This window comes from Trachurus trachurus (genome assembly GCF_905171665.1).
Source record: "Trachurus trachurus genome assembly, chromosome: 17".
In the NCBI taxonomy this organism is placed as follows: domain Eukaryota; kingdom Metazoa; phylum Chordata; class Actinopteri; order Carangiformes; family Carangidae; genus Trachurus; species Trachurus trachurus.
The window spans coordinates 6,639,408-6,667,323 of NC_139900.1; the positions used below are offsets into that span (position 1 = coordinate 6,639,408).

The following is a 27,916-nucleotide window of genomic DNA, read 5'->3' on the forward strand; positions in this document are numbered from 1 at the left end:
TGCTATCCATGTCAAATGGATGGTGCAATTAGACTTTTGTAAGGTTGTGGGTTTGAGTCCACTAGAGTGGGATTTTATATGGTATCATCATGCTGAAAATATGTGTAATATGTATATGTAAAATACCAGACTCTGGTGGGACTCAAACGTACAACCTTTCAAATACATCTTCAGCATCTAACTAGAAGTCCAAGGTGTCACAGATTGTTATTTTTGAAGAAAGGATGAGGTTTCAATAGTTTGTCTCCTCATGAAAACCGACGACTCTGGTGGGACTCGAACCCACAACCTTTGAATTACATCTTAAGCATCTAACTAGAAGTCCAATGCGCTATCCATTGCGCCACAGAGCCTGTTGACAGGCAGCTATCCATGTCAGATGGATGCTGCAATTAGACTTTTGTCTAATTCAAGACATGGATTCTAGTTCGAAACTGTTTGTCTCATAAAACCTACGACTCTGGTGGGACTCGAACCCACAACCTTTGAATTACATCTTAAGCGTCTAACTAGAAGTCCAATGCGCTATCCATTGCGCCACAGTGCCTGTCATTGGGCTGCTATCCATGTCAGATAGATGGTGCAATTAGACTTTTGTAAGGTTGTGGGTTTGAGTCCACTAGAGTAGGATTTTATATGGTATCATCATGCTGAAAATATGTGTAATATGTATATGTAAAATACCAGACTCTGGTGGGACTCAAACGTACAACCTTTCAAATACATCTTCAGCATCTAACTAGAAGTCCAAGGTGTCACAGATTGTTATTTTTGAAGAAAGGATGAGGTTTCAATAGTTTGTCTCCTCATGAAAACCGACGACTCTGGTGGGACTCGAACCCACAACCTTTGAATTACATCTTATGCATCTAACTAGAAGTCCAATGCGCTATCCATTGCGCCACAGAGCCTGTCATTGGGCTGGTATCCATGTAAGATGGATGGTGCAATTAGACTTTTGTCTAATTCAAGACATGGATTCTAGTTCGAAACTGTTTGTCTCATAAAACCTACGACTCTGGTGGGACTCTAACCCACAACCTTTGAATTACATCTTAAGCGTTCAACTAGAAGTCCAATGTGCTATCCATTGCGCCACAGAGCCTGTCATTGCGCTGCTATCCATGTCAGATGGATGCTGCAATTAGACTTTTGTCTATTTCAAGTCATGGATTCTAGTTCGAAACTGTTTGTCTCATAAAACCTACGACTCTGGTGGGACTCGAACCCACAACCTTTGAATTACATCTTAAGCGTCTAACTAGAAGTCCAATGCGCTATCCATTGCGCCACAGAGCCTGTTGACAGGCAGCTATCCATGTCAGATGGATGCTGCAATTAGACTTTTGTCTATTTCAAGACATGGATTCTAGTTCGAAACTGTTTGTCTCATAAAACCTACGACTCTGGTGGGACTCGAACCCACAACCTTTGAATTACATCTTAAGTGTTTAACTAGAAGTCCAATGCGCTATCCATTGCGCCACAGAGCCTGTCCTTAGACTGCTATCCATGTCACATGGATGGTGCAGTTAGACTTCTGTCTAATTCAAGACATGGATTCTAGTTCGAAACTGTTTGTCTCATAAAACCTACGACTCTGGTGGGACTCGAACCCACAACCTTTGAATTACATCTTAAGCATTTAACTAGAAGTCCAATGCGCTATCCATTGCGCCACAGAGCCTGTCATTGGGCTGCTATCCATGTCAGATGGATGGTGCAATTAGACTTTGGTAAGGTTGTGGGTTTGAGTCCACTAGAGTGGGATTTTATATGGTATCATCATGCTGAAAATATGTGTAATATGTATATGTAATATACCAGATTCTGGTGGGACTCAAACGTACAACCTTTCAAATACATCTTCAGCATCTAACTAGAAGTCCAAGGTGTCACAGATTGTTATTTTTGAAGAAAGGATGAGGTTTCAATAGTTTGTCTCCTCATGAAAACAGACGACTCTGGTGGGACTCGAACCCACAACCTTTGAATTACATCTTAAGTATCTAACTAGAAGTCCAATGCACTATCCATTGCGCCACAAAGCCTGTTGACAGGCAGCTATCCATGTAACATGGATGGTGCAATTAGACTTTTGTCTAATTCAAGACATGGATTCTAGTTCGTCTCATAAAACCTACGACTCTGGTGGGACTCGAACCCACAACCTTTGAATTACATCTTAAGCGTCTAACTAGAAGTCCAATGCGCTATCCATTGCGCCACAGAGCCTGTTGACAGGCAGCTATCCATGTCAGATGGATGCTGCAATTAGACTTTTGTCTATTTCAAGACATGGATTCTAGTTCGAAACTGTTTGTCTCATAAAACCTACGACTCTGGTGGGACTCAAACCCACAACCTTTGAATTACCTCTTAAGCGTCCAACTAGAAGTCCAATGCGCTATCCATTGCGCATTGATGATACCATATAAAATTCCACTCTAGTGGACACAAACCCACAACCTTACAAAAGTCTAATTGCACCATCCATCTGACATGGATAGCAGCCTAATGACAGGCTCTGTGGCGCAATGGATAGAGCGTTGGACTTCTTTTTTGAGTCCACTATAGTGGGATTTTATATGGTATCATCATGCTGCAAATATGTGTAATATGTACAGACTCTGGTGGGACTCAAACGTACAACCTTTCAAATACATCTTCAGCATCTGACTAGAAGTCCAAGGTGTCACAGATTGTTATTTTTGAAGAAAGGATGAGGTTTCAATAGTTTGTCTCCTCATGAAAAATGACGACTCTGGCGGGACTCTGGCGGGACTCGAACCAGCAATCAAACCCACAACCTTTAAATTACATCTCATGTTTTTAACTAGAAGTCCAATGCTCTATCCATTGCGCCACAGAGCCTGGTGATGGGCTGCTATCTCGGGCCAGGTTTACATGGTTATGCCATAGTTCAACTCATGGTAGAGTTTATTCAAATTAAACCTTTTTAGTCTGAAATAAAAATCCTCTGCAGGTGCACCGCTGAGGAAGAATCTGTTACAGGTCTATAAATTATTAGTGATTTAAATACAATAGAAAAGTAGCAACAGATCCTTGTTACAGAGATACCTGAGACTTCCTGGATAGTGGATATTGAATGTCTGGGAATATATGTGTCACTAGTGATAGGCACAATGGCACTGATGGCAGGGGGGCGGAGGCGATCTGGTCCCAGTTTGGCTATAATTGGATTACCAGGGGCAGATTTCATTCTTCTCTGGCTCCATCAGCCTTGAATAGTCACTGGGCTGTGAGTAATGACACCTGAGTGCCATGACGCCTGTATTTTGGCTTGTAGCTTTGCTCAGCAGTCAGTGAGAAACAGCACGACACAGCAGAGGAGCATAACAAGCATAACCTGGGCAATATGGGCTCTTAGTAACGTTGCAATATTTTTAGGCTGATTCACAATACAAATCCCCTTTATCTATCCTATACTGTATCTGGGCTTTATAATGACTGAATTACTGAATAGTATCATTTACTGCATCCCATGTGGAACAAACTGCCATCCATCGAGTATCGGAGAGAGGAGGGAGGCATGATGATGCGTTAATGATCCGGTGAATTTGAGTGGTATCTGTTTGTGCTCTCAGGGTTACCAGGGGATGGTGGACGGTGGAGACAACATCAAAGAGGCGACGTGGGAAAGCGTCTCCAGCATGTTGCAAGTGGTGAGCCTGTAAATCAAACTATCTGTGTTTCCTTTTCTCCTCCACAAACACTGAATGAAGAATTGGCGTATGGAAGCTTTTATCTGTCAGCTTAATGAGTCTGATTGAATTAGACCTTTTAGCTGTGGGTCGTGATCATACTTTCATTTTCCTGATTGAATTACATTCAGATCAACTATGAAACAAGATTCATTTTGAATACATATAACAACAGTGTTATAAAGTATATAATGGTGTTTTTTTCACAACAGATAATAGAGCCAGTAGATGAGCACTTTAAACAGAGATGAGTACGATTTTCAGACTGTCATCTGTGTTGTCCTCAGGGTGGCACAGTCATCGGCAGCGCCCGCTGTAAAGAGTTTCGTACCCACGAGGGGCGCCTGAAGGCCGCGCACAACCTCGTGCAACGCAGCATCACCAATCTGTGTGTGATTGGTGGAGACGGCAGTTTGACCGGCGCCAACCTGTTCAGAGAGGAGTGGAGCAGCCTGTTGGAGGAGCTGCAGCAGCAAGGTGACCGCTCGCCGCAGGATGTCCAGTCGGCCTCACACGCCCGCTGTAATTCTCCAGGTGTGAATGGAATTAATCACCTTCTTCTTAATCGCTTTCTTGTTGTTCAGGTCTGATCGATGCGGAGGCCGCGCGCAGCAACTCGGTGCTCCACATTGTCGGCATGGTCGGCTCCATCGACAACGACTTCTGTGGCACCGACATGACCATCGGCACCGACTCGGCCCTGCATCGCATCATTGAGGTGGTGGACGCCATCATGACCACCGCTCAGAGGTGAAAAACGGATAAATATATCATTATATTGTGAAAAAAAGATTAAGCAAGACAAGACACAAGACGACTAGATAATAGACAATGATGAGATGTGACAAGACATAAGGACACCAAGACAAGAAAAAAAAAAAGTAACTTCCACAGGTGCATGGATGCAGTTTTCAGTGTCCCTAAACTTCAAAGTGTTCTCTTTTAACAAGTTGAGCGTGGAGGTCTGCAGTCGTCTGCTCTGCACTCACTTGTGTCGATACTGATAAGTGCTTTTTCTTGTTGTTTTCCAGCCACCAGAGGACGTTTGTTCTCGAGGTCATGGGCAGACACTGCGGGTAAGCACGTTTATACATTTTTAAGGGAAACCATGCTCAAGCCTCAGTAGAAAAATAAACAACACCAGACCAGCAACTGAATTATATAACTGTTGAAATATTAAATTATATTCACAAATGAGGCTCACTCTCCATTGTATTCAGGCTCTTTAGATGAAATATTTCACAATAAATATCTGTTATAGAGACAGAAAAGATGTGAAGCTGCTATTAAAATATGTCTGTGTTTGTGTGTGCGCAGATACTTGGCTCTGGTCAGTGCCCTGGCATGTGGAGCAGATTGGGTTTTCATCCCTGAAATGCCCCCTGAAGAAGGCTGGGAGGACAGCATGTGTCAGAAACTGTCTGAGGTAACACACACACACAGAAACACATACACAGGGCAACACGTTAGCAATACATCAGTTACCACAGCTGTTTCTATTTCAAAAATAGCAGAGTGTTGTGTCCTTCCAGGAACATCTAGTTAGAATTTGCTGGCAGACATATATGTAAAACTCCCGACTCTGGTGGGACTCGAACCCACAACCTTTGAATTACCTCTTTAATGTTCAACTAGAAGTCCAATGCGCTATCCATTGCGCCACAGAGCCTGTACAGAGGAAGTTATCCCAGGTCCAACACAGACAAGTTTTACATGGCCTCATCTGTAAAACTACTAAATCTGGTTTTATTTATATTAATCAAACAGCATGTATGAAACGTAAGTGTTGAAACAGTTAAAGGAACTTGTTTGTAAGACTCATGTATAGTGAGAGGCACTGATGGATATTTTTAACTTCAAGCCAAAGGATCGGGTTTCAAGGGTGAAGTTAAGTTGAACAGTGGAAGTTTGAAGTTTGTTTCGTTGTAAAACTGTCGACTCTGGTGGGACTCGAACCCACAACCTTTGAATTACATCTCCAACTATTGACTAGAAGTCCAATGCGCTATCCATTGCGCCACAGAGCCTGCTGTTCAGTACATATGTGGACCTGACTAACATGTTCCTTTAGAAACAGTTTACCTACAGTGGGTTGGTTGGACAAGTGATTAATGCCAGTACATTTCCAATAACCATTGATAATAGACTAGTTTTATAATAGTAATAGTTTTATAGTTTTCATAGTCTCGTAGACTTGATGTCGATAACAGTGTTTGTTATCACCAGAGCCGATCTCGGGGTTCCAGGTTGAATATTATCATAGTTGCTGAAGGAGCCATTGACAGACAAGGACAACCCATAACCTCTGATTTTGTGAAGGATGTGAGTAGAGCTCAGTCTCAGACTGATGCGGAGGGGAAACCAGAAGCTGGACCGGCCGATGGAAATCAATGTGTCTGACAAACAGGAAGCAGTGACTCTGTGGTTGAGGCTGTTTTTGCTCTTGTTCCACACTCGCCACATTCAGAGAGAACATTACTTTCGATTAATTATATTTCTAAACACACAGACACCATGTTGTTGCTTTTTCTTTTTTTTTAGCTGGACACAATTTGAAATCTAAAACATCAGCAGTAAACCGATGAAAAGTTTTAAGTCTGAAACTCACAACTACAACAACATCTCAGTGTTTTTGTGAAGGTATTTCACTCTCAGGCTCTTTTTTGAGTTTCTTAAAAGGTATTCTGGACAATGTGGGAAACCTCTGAAAAAAATTTAATATATAAACTGTTAAATAAATGGGAAGGAAAGTACAATACATCACACAGTGAGGATTTATTTCAAGGTACCATGACGTCCTATCAATCAAAGAGGAGGCGTTACGATTGGTTTCCCACAGTTCCACTGGCTGACAGTTGGTGGTAGTAATGGGTAAATGAGTTATGTGCTGAAAAGAGGCAATGAAGAACAGGAAGTCCATGATCCTAACAGTAAAGACTTCTTTCTCAATGTGGCGAGTGTCTGCTGAGGAGACACCCAACCCAACCAAACTCAACTAAACTCATGTCAAGATTACCCTCCATCATGGGATCCAGCTTTTGGGAATGCAAAAAGTTCTCTGTCATGTTTTTAAATGCTTCTGCTTCTTTATATCCCTCTAGAACCGTGCTGATAAGAAAAGGCTGAACATTATAATTGTAGCCGAAGGTGCCATAGATAGCCGCAACAAGGCTGTAACTCCTGATTATATCAAGGATGTAAGTATGGAGGAGACGCCTGGTCCTGTCACGGACCCACAGACTCTCCACTTCTCTCCTCCACTGTGGAGATTTTCACCTCCTATGTCACTCTGTTGTTGACTCCTCCCATTTTTCTCGTAGCCGCCACCTTTCCATACGTCCTCCAGGCTTTCACACATTCTTCTATCCCATTGTTCATTTGCACCTTTTGTTTTCAACCCCTGCCCGTAACCTCTGCCTGCTGCTCATTATGTGGCGCTCACTCACATGACAGGAGATATTTTTGCATGTTTCTCCCTCTGTGTTTTCATGCTTTACATTTTATCTCTGCATTTTATTTATATTGTTTCAAGATATCAAGATACAATGCCATGAAAAAGTATTTGCCCCCTTCCTGATTTCTTACTTTTTTGCATATTTGTCACACTTAAATGTTTACAATTATCAAACAAATTTGGATATTCGACAAAGATAACCCAAGTAAATATAAAAATAAACTTTTTGAAGGGAAAAATGCTATCCAGACCTACCTGGCCCTATGTGAAAAAAATAATTGCCCCCCTTGTTAAATCATGAACTTACTGTGATAAACCTAATTCCACTCTCCACACCCAGGCCTGATCACGGCCAGAAATCACTTCAACAGAACCTGTTTGAGCGAAGTGAAGGAGGCTAAAAGATGTCAAAAATCAAAACATCATGCCGCGAACTAAAGATATTCAAGAAAAGATAAAAAATTTAAAAAAAAAAAAAATCATTGACAAATATCAGTCTGGAAAGTGTTACAGAGACATTTCTAAAGCTTTGGGACTCCAGTGAATCCACAAATATGACAAATATGCAAAAAAAGGTAAGAAATCAGGAAAGGGGCAAATACTTTTTCACGGCACTGTATATAATAACATACAGTAATGAATTTCCAATCCACATTTTTCTTGTGATCATCATGCTGCCTCTCCGTACCCAGCTGGTGGTCCGCTGCCTGGGCTTCGACACCAGGGTCACCATCCTGGGCCACGTGCAGAGAGGTGGGACGCCCTCGGCCTTCGACAGGATCCTGGTGAGCTAATGCACTGTAAAAAACAACTTCTAAAAAATATTAGTGTGTTTGCATTAAAGGTCCAATGTGTAAAATGGGGGGGAAATCCGTGACATCTAGCGTTCAGATTCAATATAAGTGACAAACATAAAGACATGACACAGCACAAGACAAGAAAGACCTAACACCGCAACACAGCGGCCAAACAAATAAATGAATTGAGAAATTGTGACAAGAGGGAACAAAACAAGGGCTGCCGTACAAACATGGCGGCGCAAGATGGCGAAACTCTCTAAAGCAGGACCCTTGCTATATAAAAGAATAATTATAAGGCTACGAAAACCAAACAAATTTTATTTTATAGCGATTATACACTTATAATACAAATATATTCATGTGTAGTATATTCAGATTTTGTACTAATAAACCTTGCCAGTTATTACGCACTGGACCTTTAAGTTAGCAGTAACCAGTGCAGTGTGACCTTTAAACGAGCCTTGACCCCTGCAGGCCAGTCGTATGGGCGTGGAGGCCGTGCTGGCGTTGTTGGAGGCGTCTGCGAACACCCCGGCCTGCGTCGTGTCTCTGGTCGGCAACCAGGCCGTTCGACTGCCACTCATGGAGTGTGTTCAGATGGTGAGTGTGTGTGTGTGTGTGTGTGTGTGTGTGTGTGTGTGTGTGTGTGTGTGTGTGTGTGTTGGAGAGACAGAGGTCGTGCAGGGACCGGGTGTTGAGTTCAGTGAGTGTAAAATAAAGTGCTGAGCCCTGAAAATGAGATTGTTCCACCACAGATTAGTCTGAAGCTTTTTCCCTGTGACGGACAGCTGTAGGTGCAGAGTGACAGCTGACAGCTTCAGCATTAAAAAATAAAATATTTTAACATGTGACATAAAACATGAAACAAAGGATCCTACAGCATCACAATGGAGCCAGACCCTGCACAGTTGAAGATATAGAGAAGATACCGTATATATACACACATGCTGTTTGCATCTCATTTTATGTACAGTTAAATCGATTTAAGCTGTTTTCCACTTCACAGGTGGTTTATTTTTATTTTTTTTGTGCATTGCATTGTAGGACAGTAGTGTACATCAACAGGAAGATGCGGCTCAGTCATCTGGCTCTGGCAAAAATGAGGGACAGAGTTTAAACTCGTTATTTTATTTTTAGCAGGTACAACAATGCAGAGCAGAGATTAGTATGAGGGCGGCAGTGTGAGAGCAGGTGGTGGAGAAGTTTGACATTCAGGGCAGAGGGTGATCAGTGACACTCCACACGTACAGTTAACGTTAACGTGTCTCCTGTTTTGCCATCAGACCCAGGAGGTCCAGAAGGCCATGGATGAGAAGAGGTTTGACGAGGCCGTCAGGCTGCGCGGGAGGTACTTCTTATTTTTGATTCTGCTGCTTTGACATCATCAAACATCTGTCAAACTTCTCATTATGGATGTCACAATTACTTGTTTTCACAATTAATCGCCACAATTAATTGATCGCAAAGATTCCTATATACGGTCACTTTCCAAAAAAAGATTATGTATGAACCGTGTCGGCAGATGTGCGCCAAAGTACAGGTAAATGCACAGATACTGGTCCATTTAACTCACGTAACTTTGAATTGGTAGGAATTTAAATGCTAGAGTGTCATTTGTAATTTAAAAAAAAGAAGTTTAAAATTAACTTAAACATTTGGTATCGGTGACAATTAATGACTTGAATATTTCAAACACTTTCCCTGGCGGATTAATAATTGGTCATAATTTAATAGATATTTAAAATATTTTATAATTAGTAATGTATATTTTAACTATATTTGATTTTACACATTAACAGTGTTAATTAATGCATAATAATTGTGATAATTGTAATACCGTGATTATTTCTCTGACAATAATCGTACCAAAAAAATCTATTGTCACATCCCTACTTCTCATTAAATTCACTACACACAAGTCTCAAATGTGGATCGTGCAACACATAAAGAACAGCAGAATCATGGGCTTTTTTCACTGTTGCACACAGATGAACGACAACACTTGTCCTCTTGTCTCTTTGGCTGTCTGCCCCAGTTTAATCGTGTTGTCATTGATTTTTTGATTGGCTCTAAAGTCTCTCCCTGCAGCAGCAACAGAGCCGACGCTCTCTGTGGATTTTCTACACTAGTTATTAACTTGTTTTCTTTGGTTGTTGTGTTTTAACCTGTCACCTGCAGGAGCTTTGAGAACAACCTGAGCACCTACAGACTCCTCTCCTACCGGAAAGCAGACTCTGAACTCCCCAATGTAAGTTCCCTCACTATTAAATAATGATAATGATTCTGTCCCATCAATAAGATAGTAACACTTTATATTCTTCTAATGTGTTTTCCCACCAGCCACTCTGAGATTTGTACATTAGCCTCTAAGGTACTTCCTGGTCAGGTGCATTGTGGGCGCTGTAGTCCCTTTGTGACACTAACCGATACTGTTGCTGTTTTTTTTTTTTTTTTTTGTGACCGTCTCTGTCTCTGTCCTGAGGGAGAGGAGGAGGCGGGGGATGAAGAGCAGTTGGATGTATGTGAGGCTGCAGCTTGTGAAGCTTCTGCGGGCGTAGTTCACAGAGCGGACGGGCCCTTTACCAGCTAGTGTAGTGACCTCTTGACCTTTTCTCTGAGCCTTCTTTTCACCCACTCTGGCCTCTGACTAACTAAATGTAATCAAAGATACCAGAGGGTTTTAGTTGAGTCTGTTTTTATTCCACCACAACTGCCCCGCCCCCCTCTGTCCGTCGCTGCTTATTTCTGCTCAGAAGTAGTCGTGTAGACGCGCAGGAAGAGGTGCATCATCCCAGCAGCCTCGCTGTCAAGGACAATCACAGCGCCTCCTGTGATCTGCTTCAAAAGAACCTGAAGTAGCCTCCTTACAGTTCGATGCAGAGCGCCGCGATGCTCCTTCATTATTCAAACTGGACAGGCTCCATTTTCTCCAAGTTAAAACAAGTCGGCGGCTGCAGAGATGGAAGCTCTGGTGGAAATATAAGGAAATATAAACACAATTTAGTGACTTTAAGGTGCAGTTGACACATCCCAATGCTATTTGATGGTTTCTTTGCAGATTTTGATTTTTCATAAGTCTGGATATAACTGCAAATCAGTGCTGATGCATGTCATTTCTCAAAATTGTGTGTAAACGAGAGTGAGAAACTGATCACAACCAACAACTTGTGTCAGTGCTAAAGACTTAAAGGGACAACAAGGAGTTTTGGAAAGCGAAGTGTTTTCATACTACATTTACCATGAGCCTCCGTGCGCACGGTGAAATTCTTGGACCGGCGCAAGACGGACGTCTTGCCAAGAATGTTTTCATTCATCAAGAATGAAAGTCAGAGGTTGGAAGACCATCACATACCGTCGTAGTTCCGACCATAAAAGGTGATTCGGCGGCGTTATTCTCATGACTCGCCGGGCAGCGTTTGTGAAACCGAAAGTAAGGAAACGCTGGTCGGCTCGTCCAGCATTTCCACCATTAATTAAAATAACAAAATAATGATAGAGATCAAAATTATATATTTATCGAAAATGGAGCCATTAACAGGTAGCGGAGATTCATCCACATTAATGTGAGACTTTTTTATAACCAAATACAAACTCCTCGTTGTCCCTTTAAATCTTCTTATACAGATCTACGGAAGCCCTCAGTGGTCATACATTCATACATTTTATTTCCTGTGCTTTCCTGAGACAATGGGATCATTTTTCCAAATTTCAAGGAATTGAAACTAAACTAATGGCTCTATGGGCTGTTGACTGAAGGAAACATCATTCGGTGTCTTATATTATTGGACAAACTGATTAATCCAGGTGTGTCTGGCCATTGTTGTGAGGTCAGACACACCTGGATTAATCAGTTTGTCCAATATTGTAAAACAGGAAATAAAGGAGCTGGCTTAAGTTCAGGAAGTAGTGGAGCTGGGCATGAAGCCTATTGTTGATCTCTTCAGTCAAGCTGTATGTTGTGTGATGGAAATCTCAGCTACATCTCTAGTTAACTATACTCTTACCTCAGAAAAAAACAACATTTATTTCTCGAAATCTGGAGAAAATGATCCTGTAATCTCTGGAAAATGAAAAAAAGGTGTGAATGTTTGGCCCTCAAGGGCTTCTGTACAAATCCACTCACAGATGGGATGGTGTGAAATAGATATGAATAATATGAATAACCTGCAGCTGCAGCTGAGAGTTGGACGCCTGTCCAGTTTAAGCTTCTCCACATCATCTTCTTCCATGTCCTCCATTGTCCCGTTGTACAACTGGAGGTTGAATCCCCTCATTTGACCTTTGACCCATGTGGGACTGAGGCTCAGTCCTCTGGGTGGTTTGAGGTTGAGCAGTTTGCATTTGAGCGTGGATGTTTCCAGCTCCTGGTTAGCTGTCGCATCTTTTAGCAGCATGTGGCTTCTTGCATGAACGGCGACATTTGCCTCCTGCTGCTGCTGCTGCTGCTGCTGCTCTGAGGCAAAGTCCTGCAGTAGTTACAGACACATGGATGGTTCTCTGAGGCAGTGGAGATGACCAGCTGTCCTGACAGGCATGAAGCTGTGATTTAATGTTTGATTTTTATACAAATTCTGATGTGATACAATAAGATAAGATAAGAATAATAGTTTAGTTCATCTCCTTTGCCTCTAAAGCAGCTGATGTTCCATCCTCTGCAAACCAAGCATCATAGTGTTCCTGCTGGTTGTAGGCAGAGCGGTAGATTCACAACTGATGATGTGTGAAGATGCTTTAAAATGTGACAAAGCTTCAGAGTGTTGCCTCTAATACACAAACGGCTGTAATTCAAAACAAGAACCAGATTTTTTTGCTTTGACTCTAATGCTGAGATACTGTTTGTGTGTGTCTGTGTGTGTGTGTGTGTGATCTCCGTCATCTGCAGAGCAACTTCAACGTGGCGGTGTTGAACGTCGGTGCGCCGGCCGCTGGTATGAACGCCGCCGTGCGCTCTGCAGTCAGAGTGGGAATCACCGAGGGACACAAGATGTTCGCTGTCAGCGACGGCTTCGAGGGATTTTACAAAGGACAAGTAAGAGACACGTGTTTGGATTTACTGAGCCGGAGCCGCAACATTTAGTTTATTAAATATCAGAAAACACCTCAAATTTATCTTATAAGTTATAAACCAGAAAATCTTTTAAACGAAAGAAAGAAACCTTATAGAAACCTATAATAATTCAATATTGTCACCATATAATGATGTCTGCATTATATTCGCTCAGAAAAAGATGTCCAACACCATTCTTTTTTTTTCTGAGGGAGAAACATGACTTGTTTCTGTGATAGAAACCGATTTTCACCAAATTTCTAACATTTATTTTGAATGAAAGCTCCCGATCAATAATTGATCCCAGGTATTTGTAACTTGTGACCAGCTTTAGAGTTTTATCACCAACAGTTTTAATTGAGGGGATATTGAGGGAAACGGTTGGATTTGAAAAAAAACAAAAAAAAAACATTCTCTTGGATTTTTCATCATTTAAAACCAGTTTAAATTCATCAGATGAAGAATTCAAATGCCTGGAAGTACAGCGTAACAACACACTGTTGGGCTCCTACTTAGTGCGTAACTAGAGTGTGAACAGCAGTAGATTACAGAGTCATCTGCATAAAAATGGTATGAGGCATTTGACAGGTTTGTCTATGGATATTCTCATTCATCCAGGTTTTATTGTTTTATTTGTTAGGGTCATCGTTCTTTTCTGGGCAAATTGAATCGTAGGCAACTGGACTTGTATTTGTTATTTGACAGGTTTGCGTACAGATCATTAATGTAGATCGTGAATAAAATGGGTCCTAGGACTGAGCCTTGAGGTACACCTTTTGTGACCTCAAGAAAGGAACTAACTCTGATCCTACTCGCCAAATCAACTTATTTTTAAAACAGCTCAGTTATCATTGCTCTCTAGGCAATTGAATGAAGTCAACTGGACTTAGTTTTTGTCTTGAAGAGGTTTCATCCTTTATCCACGTGGCTTCATGTTGTGTTTAACATCTGCATCACCTCCTCCAACACCTACAAACGTTTCTTGCACAGTTTAGATTCTCCTTATCAGAGACATATGGAAACACTCAGGAAACTCTTCAAATGTTTGAACAAATTGTCTACAAACACACACACCTCAGTAACACCTTCTGTATTAGTTTCATCTTGCACAACATCAGCGTCAGAGTTGATTCAAGCCAAAATAAACAACACAGTCACGCTGCGTCGACTTTCTCTGGAACCTGCTGGAGCCACGTGCGTTCACCTGAGCCCGACTCCGCTCACACGTCGTCTTCTCTGCAGCGTTTTATAAAAAAATTCTGGGACCCGAGGATCCACGGTGGACTTCCTGCCTATCGGTGCGACTGTAAACTGAGTCGATGACGTCGCAGCAGCGCTCAAGGGCCACATTCCTCAGAGGTCAAAGCCGCTCTCCTGACCAGCGGCAGGGAGCAGGAAGTAGCCGTGCACTCGCTCCCCTCCCTCTCTGATAAGACCGTGCACAGATAAACAGAGCTGCTCACTGTGAGCCAATTACTCCACTCCCACGGCAGCTACAGGCCCCACCACGTACACACATGCCTGCACTCTGCCTTTGTCTTGGTCATACTGCGCTGATTGTGTTCGTGCTTTCCACGAATGCACACACTTCAAACACACAAGAGTTTTTCAGCTGTGCAGGAACCAGCCGTGACCTGTTGAAAGCGATTAAACCCAGAGAGGAGTTGTCATGTAGACGGATTAGACGTGATTGAAAAGTGAAGCCGTGATCCCTGGATAAAACCCTCCACTAAGTAGGACGCCGATTACACTGAAGAGGTCCTGGTTAAATGGAGCTACGCTGGCGCAGCGGCACAGAAACCTGTTGGTCAAGACCAAAACCATGATGGTCCCTGCAGTCCAAGTACAGATGTGGTTTTTGAGTCTTTTAATCCACATTTATAGATTTCTGTCTCTGACAAAAGTGTGAAATGTAAAAATAACGGAAAATAAGGTTTAAACATCTTTCTTTTTTTTCTACTTTTTATTTATTTAGCACAATGCAAGTTTCCAAAACGGCAACTCGTGGAGGTGAAAAATAAAGTAAAATAGAAAAATAAAACAAAATAAAATAATGAAAATAATAATTGGAAGTGGGGCACTCCACTCTTGTTGCAACTTTTATTACTGCTCATCTTGTTTCCTAAGGTTTAAACATTAGTTGTAGGTAATAATAATCATTTTAAAACACAAACAACGTTTGACAGCCAAACAAAAGCAGTAACAGTATAGAAAGTCAGGAGATGTGATTATTGTCATCATTTTAACTTACTGATGTTCCATCATCATCATCTTTATTCAATGTCCCTGGAAGGGCGATTTGATTTGCAGCAGACATCGTTCGGCCGGACAGTCGTACAAATAACATCAGGTGACCAAGTGCACGTTGTTCGACATATTCTAGGGCGAGCAGCTCGTCAGCTTACAACAATAGTACATCTCATACACATCATAAATACAACATCCTTCCTATCAAAGTGTGTAGGTAATTAAATAAAATTAAATAATAAAAAATTAAATAAACGAATAGAAATCTATGCACAAAACAATAGCAGCAACAACACAGTGCATTATCTCCACCTCCCCACAGCATTCAGAGCTGGAGATGGGCTTGAATAAAAACATGTCTTTTTACATGTAAAAAAAAAAAAAAAAAAAAAAAAAAGGATTAAATTGTAGGAAACATAATCATGGCGTCTGTCTTTCTCAGATCAAGGAGATCAAGTGGGGAGATGTCGGTGGTTGGACCGGTCAGGGAGGCGCCATGCTAGGGACAAAAAGGTATGATACACCAGATGTGCAATCTGGAGATGATGTATGTATTGTAGTTTTATTTTTAAATTGGTTTGGTGGCATCTCACTCCCCCCCCCCCCCCCCCACCCTTCTGTAGAGTAAAGCTCTTACTGTAAATGAGCCTAAAATGAAAAATTGAGCCTACAGTGCATGAAAACGTTTCACTGTAAACATATATCATCCAATTCTTGCTAATACATTTTTGATCTTCCTGAAAAAAATTGAGAATATTTTGGAGTCATGGTTGCTGAAGTTTGGCAAATATCAGAATTTTATCTCAAAAACTGAATTTTCTAGAACATTTTAAATTCTGCTCTCATGGGAACAACTGGAGTCAATGTAAGAGCGACATTTGTAAACATCACATTTTCTCTTGAGAAGCAAAACACTTATCATTAAAAACAAATCACCAACATTTCCATGCTGTCAACATGCAATTTATGTATTATCAGATTTTTGTGTAGATATTAGAATTTGTGACATTTTGACCATTTTTTAAATCTGCCATGACAACATCTGCCTGGTTGCTGACTCCCTGAGACTATTTGAGAAGACACACAGCAGGTCTCACTTCCAGACAATTAGCTCAGTGAGTTAGGAGCTGGTTCTTGGTGTTGGAAGATGTGGGTTCAAGACCCAACCGGGGAGTCTACTAAAATACCAGATGGTCTTTGTGAAACAAATGTACAAAATATTTAGTTTATATATATATTATTTATATGTAGTAAAATATTTAACAAATACATATCAGAATTTTACATCTTTTTACAGTGGTTTCAAATCTGCCTACACAACAGTGAATGGCTTACTCAAATTGTGAAGCCACTGTAGTCCTACCACTTGCTAGTTAGCTCAGTGCGATAGACAAAGGTCTTTGGTTCCAGAGGTTGTGGGTTCAATCCTCAATTGGTGCAAAGTGAACAAGGTTAGCTGTCTTGTCTTCCTATTCTCCTGTTTGTTGCTCAGAATTTGCCTAAATTTGCCAAAAAATAGCCCGGACCCGACCCATCGCCGCGCAGCAGCTGTAATTATTGGTATAACTGAAGTAATTTCTCCTCTCTGTGTCAGAACTCTTCCAGGAAAACATCTGGATAAAATCGCCGAGCAGATGAGGATCCACAACATCAACGCGCTGCTCGTCATCGGAGGATTTGAGGTACGAAACTTTGACGTGACCTTTGAGAATAACGGCAGCTTTATATCTGAATATTTAATCTTTCTGGACGTGTTTTAGAAAAAGAAAAAAAAAGAAACAAATCTTGCTCAGTCTTTTTCTGCCATTTTTAGTATGTGACATGATTTTGAAATACTTTTTCTCTGGATGTTGTTTCTGTTTCACAAAGTTACTGATAATCATAGAAAAAGCAGAATTGTTGAGTTATCAGTTAAAAGATAAATGTGATTATTTTGATAAATGTGAATTATTGTCACACAGTTTGTCCAGTGCCTTTTCCCTCCAGTGTTTCACATTCAACATTGAGTTCATTTCATTTCCACTGATTTATCCTACTTAACATTTCAACTTGAGAAAACATTTCTTTACAACTATATTTTTAAAAGATACAATTAAGACATATTTCAGTGTCACAGGCTCTCTCCTCCTCTTTCTGTATGTTTCCACCTGACGACCAAGACGCAAAGACAAAACCACGGGATTATTTCTTCTTCATAAAAACTTGATAATAAGAATTTAAAAATAGAACCAACAGTTATATTTTATTATTATTATTATTATTATTATTATATTTTATTATTGTTTTATTGTTTAGTAGGTGGGTGAACTAGGAAGAGATCACAACTAAATATTAAAATTACACAGAGAAATATTAAACATCACAAATCTAACTCTCTGATTGGTTAGATGTGGCACAAATTTATTTTAAAATAAAACAAATCTGAAGCCATTTAAAAAATAAACGTCCCTGGTTTTGGATTTTGGCAGCTCGGTCTGAATATATAAACTGTCTCCATCCTTGTAGTTTCACTGTCCACTGTGATTGGTCTGGCTCTCTCCCACTTGGCTCCTCCCACACCTCTGTCCGTCCACTCGTCATCGCCGTGTCTGTTTTTTTGTTTTGTTTGTTTGTTTCTGCCACATCGCTCAGACGAACAGACCCCGCCCCCTCACTGTAAGCCCCTCCCACAACCCGTGTAGCTTCACAAATTTAACAATATTTTCTTATAATCGATCAGATTCATTCATGACGACGCCAGGAAGTTAAATCAAAAACCTCTAACATGCCTTGGTTTCACTAATCAACGTTTTCAGAGTAGGTGGAGACCAAACAAGATTTAACATGACATTCATCAACGTTTTGCTTCGTGTCTAATTGATGTGTCTTCGGGGGAAATTTCCCAGTTTGAAACTCAGAATTTTCAAGTATAAAGTTGCAGTTTTACAAAACAAAACTTGGATTATTCTCTGACATTATAAAATAAAAAAGATAAAGTGATGAGATAAAGTTGTTCTCTCACAACTTTGTGACTTTATAATGTCCAAGAATAGCCTATTATTTTTTCTCTCATTATTTTGCAAACTTGAAGGTGTTAGCTACAAGTTTAATTCCTCCCAGCCACTAGTAAGTATCGCACTCACACTCGCCCGCTCTCGCTCCAACCAGGTAACGCCTATAGGGAGCGGCTAGTAGCTAAAGCTAAGCTAACGCTAACCGTATTTAACGAGCAGCAGCTCCGGTGTTGACAGCGGACTGGAAACACATCTGAATCATTTCACACTAACTCACCTGCAGACGAATCCGACAAACCCGCAGCATCATCACGCCTGCACCGGAAACGTTACAGAACCGGCTGACCGTTAGTTAGCATTAGCATTAGCACGATGCCATCTCTCCACAGAGCTATGGCCAACGTAACCAGATGTAAATATTCATATTTTGGACCCGTCAAAATTATAAAACAATTATTTCTATACTAGAATTTTTTTTCAGTAAAATTAACACTTTTATTCTGCACTGCTCTGGATGTTCTGTGGAGATATTATTTTTGAAAACTTAATCGTTAATGAAAAAGTTGTAGCTTATAACCTTTAAATTTGAAAATTCTGAGTTTTAAACTTTGAAATTCCCTCTCCCCCCAAGGTGTTACCAGCTCGTTTATATCTTTTAACCTACAGTTAACTCTGACAGGCCGTCATACAAAACAATAACACACAGTTTTTGATTTTGATTTGACTTTAACTTCTTAAGTTTGACTTTTTTTCCTATAATAACTGCTGAATATTAAATGTAGACTGTACGTTTTGCCCCTCCCATCAGTTTCTCTGCAGCCTCGTCTACCTCACCCCCCCCTCCTCCTTCTTTTTGTCTCTACCTACCTCCTCAATAATAACCAATAAGACGCTGGCTCTCACTGCTGCAGGCCTACGTGGGATTGCTGGAACTTTCCTCCGCTCGGGACAAATATAGTGAATTGTGTGTTCCCATGGTGATGGTCCCCGCCACCGTCTCCAACAATATACCTGGGTCAGACCTCAGCATTGGCTCAGACACCGCTCTGAATGCCATTACTGACGTAAGTGCAGCTGGGTCACAGCAAGCGTATGTGTGTGTGTGTGTGTGTGTGTTTGAAGTTTGACTTCACACACATGCACCACTACCCACCCACCCAGCCAATCAGATCGCAGGGCTTCGCTGACTGACAGCTCGCATCCACACACAAGCAACCAGCAGGTGGACGACTACAGAATCTGTATAGATCCAAGTTAAAGTTTGAACATTTTCATTAGTTTTTACTTTTATTTAGTTCTTCTGTTTGATTTTTTTTTCAGTTTAGTTTTTAGTTCAACAAGCGATGAAGTAGTTTCAGTTTCGTTTGTTATTTAGTTTTAGTTAACAATAACCCTGTGTAGATTACAGCATCAAGATATTTTAGCCGCTAGATGACGTTTAAAAATATTGATAGAATAGCCGATGATCTGTGATTTTGAAACTGAAACTATAATGAAAAGTTGAATATTAAGTCATATTCAGACGGTTCTCCAGGAGTCAAACCTCCGTCCATGTTATATTCCAGTTGACTTCAGTACGTTAAACTTTGCCTCAGTGTTTGTTGTGGTGAATTAGTTTCCACGGTGAGCTGTGGTATTTTCTGTGTAAACACAGCGAGTCAAAACCTATGTGAGGGTTTTTCATGGACTTGAATGCAACATACAGATCTGCTGTTTTCACATAAACAAACCCACATCATGGTGGCACAGTGAGCCATGGTGGTGCAGCAGTTCACAGACAGCCTGGTTCACCACAGATACAGACGATTTTTTGTAATTTTTGTAAATACAAATTCATAGTTATGTAATTAAATAGATGCAATCATTGTTTATATGCAAAAATAAACCAAAAAGTAGAAAAAAAAAGGAGAAAATGATTTTAAAAAGTTCATTGAGCTGAAAGTTGCAGCCAACAAACGTTAGACATCTGGACCAGTGTCCACCCAGAATCCTTTGCTGCTGGTTGTGGTTGGAGGCGAGCTGCTCAGCGGGGGTCCCAGGTAAGTGTGGGGGCATGCAGTGACGTGTTGTGGCATGTTTTCCTTTTTTTTGGCGCGTGCCGTGGCCCTTCTCTGTGTGTGTTTGGTCCAAACAGCAGAAAACCGTCCAGTTCAACGTAACGGAGACGCTCTGCTCGCTCCTCTTCCTCCTCCTCCTCCTCCTCCTCTTCTTCCTCCTCTTCTTCCTCCAAATGGCTCGTCGTCGTTTGGAGAGTAAGTGTGCATGCTGTGTCGCCATGGCGTCCGTCCAGCATCACTGAGTGGCGTGACCGGGTTCTTCAGTCCTGTACGTCTGACCCCAACAACTCCTCGTAAAAGACATGGTAACACTTTACAATAAGGGTCCCTTAATTAACGTTAGCTAGTACATTATTAAGCATTAATATATAAACTAATGTGTTAACTAATGCTGAGTAATGCATACATAATGATTATTCAACTTTTATGATTACTTAATAATTTATTAACTAACTCTGAGTAGTAAACATTAATTAACTGCTCACTAATAGGCTACATTAATTAATGTGTCAGAAAATTAAAAATTAAAAAGATACCCGTGCACAGCGAGCAGCCGAGGCACAAAAGTACAGTCATTTGGGCCAAATACGAGCCTGAAGAAGCTATATGCGAAACGCGTTGCTCAAATAAATCACAGATCCTCATCCACCATACAGTCTTTGTGTGCGGTATGTTGCCAACATTTTGTGGCTTTCTTTTTATTGACATTCATTAATGTGTTTCCTAATCCTAAGTAATACATAATAATGATAGTTAATATAGCTGTTAACAGTTAATTAATGCTTAATAATGTACTTTATTAAGGGACCCTTATTGTAAAGTGTTACCAAAGACACAAATAAAAAAGCAGCTCTTTGCTTCCTGGACATAAAAGGAAACATCGCTCTGAGCGTCTCGAGCCCCCCGACCCCGACCCCCCCACCCTGGTCTTTATCTTGTCACGTCAACGCTGTCACATGTCAGCCAGGGTGAAGCCTCCACTGCCCCCCCTCCCCTCCCCTCCTTCCCATCTCCTCTCAGTCAATGGGAAGCCAAAGCCCCCCCCCCCCCCCCCCCCCAATCAAACCTCACCCCCCTCACCCTCACCTCCGTCTCCTATCTCCTGGAGAGAGCCAGCCAGCAGCGCACACACAGCAGGACACACACACACACACACACACGTCTTCATCAGTATAATTCAGTCCTGTCAGCTCAGACTGTAAACAGTCGATACGCAGCAGCAGCAGCAGCAGCAGCAGCATCCAACTGGGGGGCCTTTAAGGTAACCATGGATACGAGCCCTAGGCTGTGTGACAACGCAGTAGCAGAGGGTCTCACTCTCTCAGACATGTAAGTGCTCCCCCTGCTGGTCTAACCTGCCCCCACCACCAGGCCCTGGAGTCCCTGCTGCAGCTGTACGAGGCCCGGGCCGACTACGAGGAGCTTTGCGTCCCGATGTGCATGCTGCCCGCCACCATTAGTAACAACGTGCCCGGCACCGACCTCAGTATCGGCGCCGACACGTCGCTCAACGCCATCGTGGAGGTAAGGGTCCAGTGGAGCGAGGCCAGAACACCTGGAGGGGTTCTTTTATTATTATTATAGTGTTTATTATAGTAGAAGATGAAGTGAGGACTGATGCACGTAGGTCACAACCTGAACTGAACTCAGATCAGCTGGACAGATGTGTAACCTCTGTATCAGACAAACTGTTCTTTGATGGTCCAAGTTGTTAAAGGGGAAATCTGTAAAAGATTTTTTTTAAAAACCACGACAAATCTGTGAGTACACTGTTTCACTGTTTGCTGCTTGTGAGAACTCCAAAGACCATAATAATGCATTGCATGTCAGTGAGTGTTATGTGTAATGTTGTGTTGGCGATGTGATGCATTTTGAAGCGGTTCTCCTCCTCCTCCTCCTCCTCCTCCTCCTCCTCCTCCTCCTCCTCCTCCTCCTCCTCCTCCTCCTCCTCTTCTCCTGCTGCTGGTTTAAGTGTCTTCCAGCTGTTTGTGTGTTTGCAGAGTGCATCAGTGTGAAAACTGTCAGTCACTGGTTTTTGTTTCACCTGAGGGGGCGGAGTCTCCTACCAATCAACAAAAAATATATACATGTATATATACAGCTGCAGAAAAAAAATAAGAGACCATTTCAAAATCATGAGTTTCTCTGGTTTTACTATTTATAGTTTTGTGTTTGAGTAAAATGAACATTTGTGTTTTATTCTAGACAACATTTCTCCCAAAAATTGTAATAAATAACGTTGTCATTTAGTGCATTGGCAGAATAAAAAAAAATATTAAGTCTTTTCCGACATTGAATAATAATATTAATGCAAAGAAAACAAGTTCATGTTTGTTCCTTAACAACACAACATGAATATTTTAACTTTTTTAGTTTATGAATCAATTTTGGTGGGATAATGTTAATGTTTAATCCCAGCAGTAGTTTTTATAATCTTCCTATAAAATCAGATGTGGTTCAGGTGATCAGTGTCTCATTACCTAGAATGAGTTGTGTTTGTATCGGTATTTTAAAAAAAAAGGTGCCATACATGTAGAGAAGCTTTTTAAAAAACATTTGTGAAAGTGATCTCTTCATTTTTTCCGTGGCTGTATATGTATCTAAGTATCTAAGTGTTTGTTATGAAGACGAAGGACACGGTGTCCTGATGTGGGAGACTCTGTCTCGTCCATCTGGTCAGAACAAAGGCCCAGTGTGCACAGGTCAACGCTGACCCCAGATCAGCTCATAAACACCAACTACACACACCGTTGAAACAGCACAGGGCTTTTGTTGTAAAAATATAACATCTAGACTAGCACATGTAGCTCATAATGCACATAAAAACAGTTTAACTGTAAAAGTTTTATATTCAGTCCAGTTTGTACATCCTGCATCTTCACAGATGTTACTGTTCAACTCTATTCTCTTAAAGACAAAGCACAATAAAATATATTGAAATGATATGTTAATTATGTCCAGAACGATGAATCTCTGTGAGCGGTTTAACATGTTAGAACAAAACAATACAACACCTGAACACACACAGAGCAGAGATAAATAGTGTTAATTCACTTCTGTCAGTCATCTATAATCAATAATGAGTCGACCTGTGCATCACCTGTGTGACTCTTCTTGCCAGATGATTCCTCGGTTATTGATGATTTACTAAAGTAGAGCTGCAGCTGATCAATAGTCATCAATTATAATTATTATTATTTTGGTTTCATCCAGAAGTCAAACTACTATTAAAACTCCAGTGTTCGTGATGCGTTCACTGTCGACCGGTCGCCTCAGCTCTACTTTAAAGTCTCTTGCAGCTGCAGATCAGTTCATTAACTCAACTGTGTGTGTGTGTGTGTGTGTGTGAATCAGACGTGCGACCGCATCAAGCAGTCGGCCAGCGGCACCAAGCGCAGGGTCTTCATCATCGAGACCATGGGCGGTTACTGCGGTTACCTGGCCACGGTGGGCGGCCTGGCTGCAGGCGCCGACACCGTCTACATCTACGAGGAGCCGTTCGACATCCGGGACCTGCAGGTATAGTACCGTTACATCCTAAAATGTCCAGATTTAAAGGGATAGTTCAACATTTTGGCAGATTGGCCCATTGCCATAATCCCTATAGTCATAGCAGTAGGTTCGTTACCTTTAATTGTCGGTGCAAGCTATTTTTAGAACGGCGGAGCAGAGCCGTGAGCTGCTCAGAGCTACGCTACGGAGGCTAATGGGATTTCTTGGTTTCCCTCATCAAACTCATCAAATACACAATCCAACAACTCCAAAACGCTCTGGTGGACAAGTTGTGACCTGCACATTCACCACGCTGTGAGATAATAACACAACGTTACCGGACAGAGTTGTTTTAGAGGCAAATGCAGAGACTGCTGCTGAAAAAGTGCCTCCAACGGGAACGCGAATCAGCGGTTTTGCATGAATTTACCTCTAAAACAACTCTGTCTGGTAACGTTCTGTTATTATCTCATAGCGTGGTGAATGTGCAGGTCATTACTTGTCCACCAGAGCGTTTTGGAGTTGTTGGATTGTGTATTTGATGAGGGAAACCAAGAAATCCCATTAGCCTCCATAGCATAGCTCTGAGCAGCTCATGGCTCTGCTCCGCTGTTCTAAAAACAGCTTGCACCGACAATTAAAGGTAACGAACCTACTGCTAAAACTATAGGGATTATGGCAACGGGCTAATTTGCCAAAATGTTGAACTATCCCTTTAATGTATTTTATCTGTGTGTGTAGGTGTGTGTGTGTGTGTGTGTGAGCGCTGGTCTCAGATCAGGGAGAAGCAGCTTCCCGCGGCCTCGGCCCGGTGCAGGTGACCCAGATTATCACCGTGCGCATCGGGCAATTTATTAATAACCTGTGAGCTGCATCACTCACTCAGACCGGGTCAGGGCTGATTAGAGGCGTCAGGCTCGTCACGCTGCTGCTGCTGCTGTTGTTGTTGTTGTCACGCTGAGGCTCATGGGAAGTTTGGCTCAGTTGTTTTATTTGGATCCCAGCCCAGTTCGTTGCTTTGTTGCCGTTTGTGCAGCAACTTTTAACCAGTTTTTCTGAAAAGTAATAAATAATAATGATTAGATTTATTATTTGCAGTAAATGGAAACAAAAAGTGTTGAAGAAAATAATGCACAGCTGCATCTGAATAAATTATAGTATCATGGAAAGGTTTATTTATGTCAGTAATTCAGTTCAAAGAGTTAAAATAATACATTATCTAGATCCATTACACACAGAAAGCAACATTTCATGTCTTTAGTGTGAATGCTGAAAGCAGCATTGTTCTGTGTTCTTCTGTCTTTTTACTTCTTTCTTTCTACCCACCCCTCTCTCTGTCTTTTTCTTTTTTCTTTCTCTTGTTTCAACAATTTCTTAAGCTCATTCGGCATTGCTTCAGCAATAACGTTCAGCTGCTTTCAGCATTCACACGCATTTCCTGCAGGAAATGCTTTCTTTTTCTAGTTTTAATTATAATGATTATGTCTTGCATTTAATGAAGACCTAAAATTCAGTATATCAAACATTTTGATTATTACAGAAGACCACTTAAAAATGTTTTTATCTATATGCTATACTTTGTTTGAGGCTATTCAACTTGAACTACTGGAAATGGACTTTTCCATGATGTTATAATTTATTGAGATGCACCTGTATTTGACATCAGAGTTGTGTAACAGACTCTGCTCACAGGATTTTAAATCAGACAGAATATTGTATTTTATTTTGAAAGGATAGATATACTTTTTCCCTTTTAATGTTTTTTTTCTGACTACTGATGAGATTAGGATGTTTTAAAGGTTAATACATTACAAAAGATGAAAAAAAGCTCCCAGACAAACCTCAGTGTGGTGGAAACAGCAGAGTCGGCGCCCCCTGCTGGCGTAAATACAACACTGCTCCTCTCCGGTGTGTGTGTGTTTTTATGTGTGTGTGTGGGAGCGAGGAGCAGACGGAGGTGTGTGGTTTTGCGGCTGCAGGTTGGATGTGAAGCTTCGCTCTGTGTTTTCAGGCCAACGTGGAACATCTGACGCAGAAGATGAAGACGAGCATCCAGAGAGGATTAGTGCTCAGGTCAGACTCCTCTTCTTCTTCATCTTCTTCTTATTTCATTTATGTGAATGTTTCATAGCTGCTGCTGTTTTCTTGTCATTGCTTTGCCACACACACATACCCAGACAGTGTTGCCTGAGGGCAGTCTACTCTGCAGGTAGACAACGTGTTAACTGAGGTAGAAAAAAACAATTTTACATTTGTATTTAGTGTCGCATTATTGTAAAGAAAAAACTAAAGTCAGTTTGTAGTCGGTGGTAACGCATCTGACATCAGCTCGACCTCTCGTACGCATCATCAGTCGTGGCTATTTTAGTCTCTGCACCATCACACCGGTGAGTTCAGTCCCAGCAGGACGCAGGTCTGTGGAAATAGGACAGATGTAGTATTTTGGACAGAGTGGAGGTGACATTGTTTCATTACCACAAGACGACACACAGCAGAGCATCACAGCAGTGGACAGCTCCTTCACTCAATTACTGAAAGAAAAAGCAAAAAAAAATCTGTTGATAATCAGACTGGAGCTTCTTTTTTTTCCTGCGGTGGAAACGAGGCTGTAACTGGAGCATGTCGTGTGTCGTAGGAACGAGAACTGCAACGAGAACTTCACCACGGACTTCGTCTACCAGCTGTACACGGAGGAGGGGCGGGGCGTGTTCGACTGCAGGAAGAACATCCTGGGCCACATGCAGCAGGTCACACACACACACACACACACACACACACACACACACACACACACAAATACACACTTTACCCACTGAAAATAGAGCATGTAAAGTCAATGATCCGATGGTGACGGGAAACATTTTATCCTGAAACTGTGACATGAGAGTCCACAGATTATCCACGTGTCCTGTTACATGGTGGCGGGTGGGAGCTACAGTCAATCCCAGCATGCACCAGGAAAAACTAAAGGAACCTGTGATCGATATCGAAAAAAAATTGTTTTGATTTGTCTGATTTAACAAAACAAACACGATAAAATTAATTGAATAAAATTTCCTATAATAATTTTTTCCACATATCACGGTAGTTCAGTTATATTCAGGGTTCCTTCCTACACATTTGACATTTCAAAATCCCATACTTTTCCCACACCCTAATTACCAGACTTATCTCTAAAAAATAATAATAATAATAATAATTTGTGACATTTGAGTAATTAGATGTGTATCATGTAAATAAATTATGCAGTTAATCATTTGTTTTCATTATTCTGAATTTGTATGCCATTATGTCACCAAATAATTTTCAGTACAGATTGTAGCTTGGTACAATAAATAATTAACCCAAATAATTTCAGATCAGACCAAACCCAGAAAAGTATTAAGATAAAAATAATTCCACATCCATTTTCCATACTTTTCCAGACCTGGAAAAGTATAAAATCAAATTCCATACTTGCGTAGGAACCCTGTATATCACCAAATGTCTGGTTCTCATCACAACAAATTGCACAATAACTTTACTGTATTCTATCTTTATTCCATTCTATTGTATATAAATCCTAAATTGTATATAGCATGTGTATTTTTTGTACTAGAATCATTTTTTTTATTTTATCGCTACTTTTTACTGTTTTTTGTACTTTTTGTATCTGCTCCTGACATCACATCAAGTTCCTTGGGCTGTAAACTGACCTTTACGGCTCCTTTCTGATTCTGCGTCCCACAGGGCGGAGCGCCGTCGCCCTTCGACAGGAACTTCGGCACCAAGGTGGCGGCGAAGGCCATCCAGTGGATCACACGGACGCTCAAGGACTCGTACAAAGGAGGTGAAGAGAAACTTGTCTGTTTGTCCGAGTTCATCACAGCACAGGTTAAAATAATAATAATAATAATAATACTACTAACGACTGACTGACGCTCGTCTTCCGCCGCAGGGAGGGTGTTCGCCAACTCCGATGACACGGCCTGTCTGCTGGGGATGAGGCGCCGAGCTCTGGTCTTCCAGCCGGTGTCGCAGATCCGAGACGAGACCGACTTCGTGTAAGAAACATCTTCTGTTTCCGTTTGTTGTTGTTGTGTCAGAGTGAAGATGCACATT

General features: G+C 41.3%; 1 protein-coding gene across 1 annotated transcript in view; it reads left to right on the top strand.

Annotated features, from left to right (window-relative positions):
• Positions 1-27,916, top strand: part of LOC311000285 (ATP-dependent 6-phosphofructokinase, platelet type-like) — a 40,717-nt gene that overhangs the window by 11,105 nt on the left and 1,696 nt on the right. The window contains exons 3-21 of the mRNA XM_083990961.1: positions 3,609-3,686; positions 4,013-4,202; positions 4,310-4,475; positions 4,757-4,801; positions 5,043-5,151; positions 6,827-6,922; positions 7,872-7,964; positions 8,454-8,579; positions 9,263-9,327; positions 10,158-10,227; positions 12,862-13,008; positions 15,716-15,786; positions 16,868-16,955; positions 21,695-21,847; positions 23,678-23,842; positions 25,827-25,888; positions 26,451-26,562; positions 27,545-27,644; positions 27,753-27,858. Of these exons, the coding sequence (XP_083847087.1) occupies positions 3,609-3,686; positions 4,013-4,202; positions 4,310-4,475; positions 4,757-4,801; positions 5,043-5,151; positions 6,827-6,922; positions 7,872-7,964; positions 8,454-8,579; positions 9,263-9,327; positions 10,158-10,227; positions 12,862-13,008; positions 15,716-15,786; positions 16,868-16,955; positions 21,695-21,847; positions 23,678-23,842; positions 25,827-25,888; positions 26,451-26,562; positions 27,545-27,644; positions 27,753-27,858 (2,042 nt within the window). The remainder of the gene's footprint in view (positions 1-3,608; positions 3,687-4,012; positions 4,203-4,309; positions 4,476-4,756; positions 4,802-5,042; positions 5,152-6,826; positions 6,923-7,871; positions 7,965-8,453; positions 8,580-9,262; positions 9,328-10,157; positions 10,228-12,861; positions 13,009-15,715; positions 15,787-16,867; positions 16,956-21,694; positions 21,848-23,677; positions 23,843-25,826; positions 25,889-26,450; positions 26,563-27,544; positions 27,645-27,752; positions 27,859-27,916) is intronic.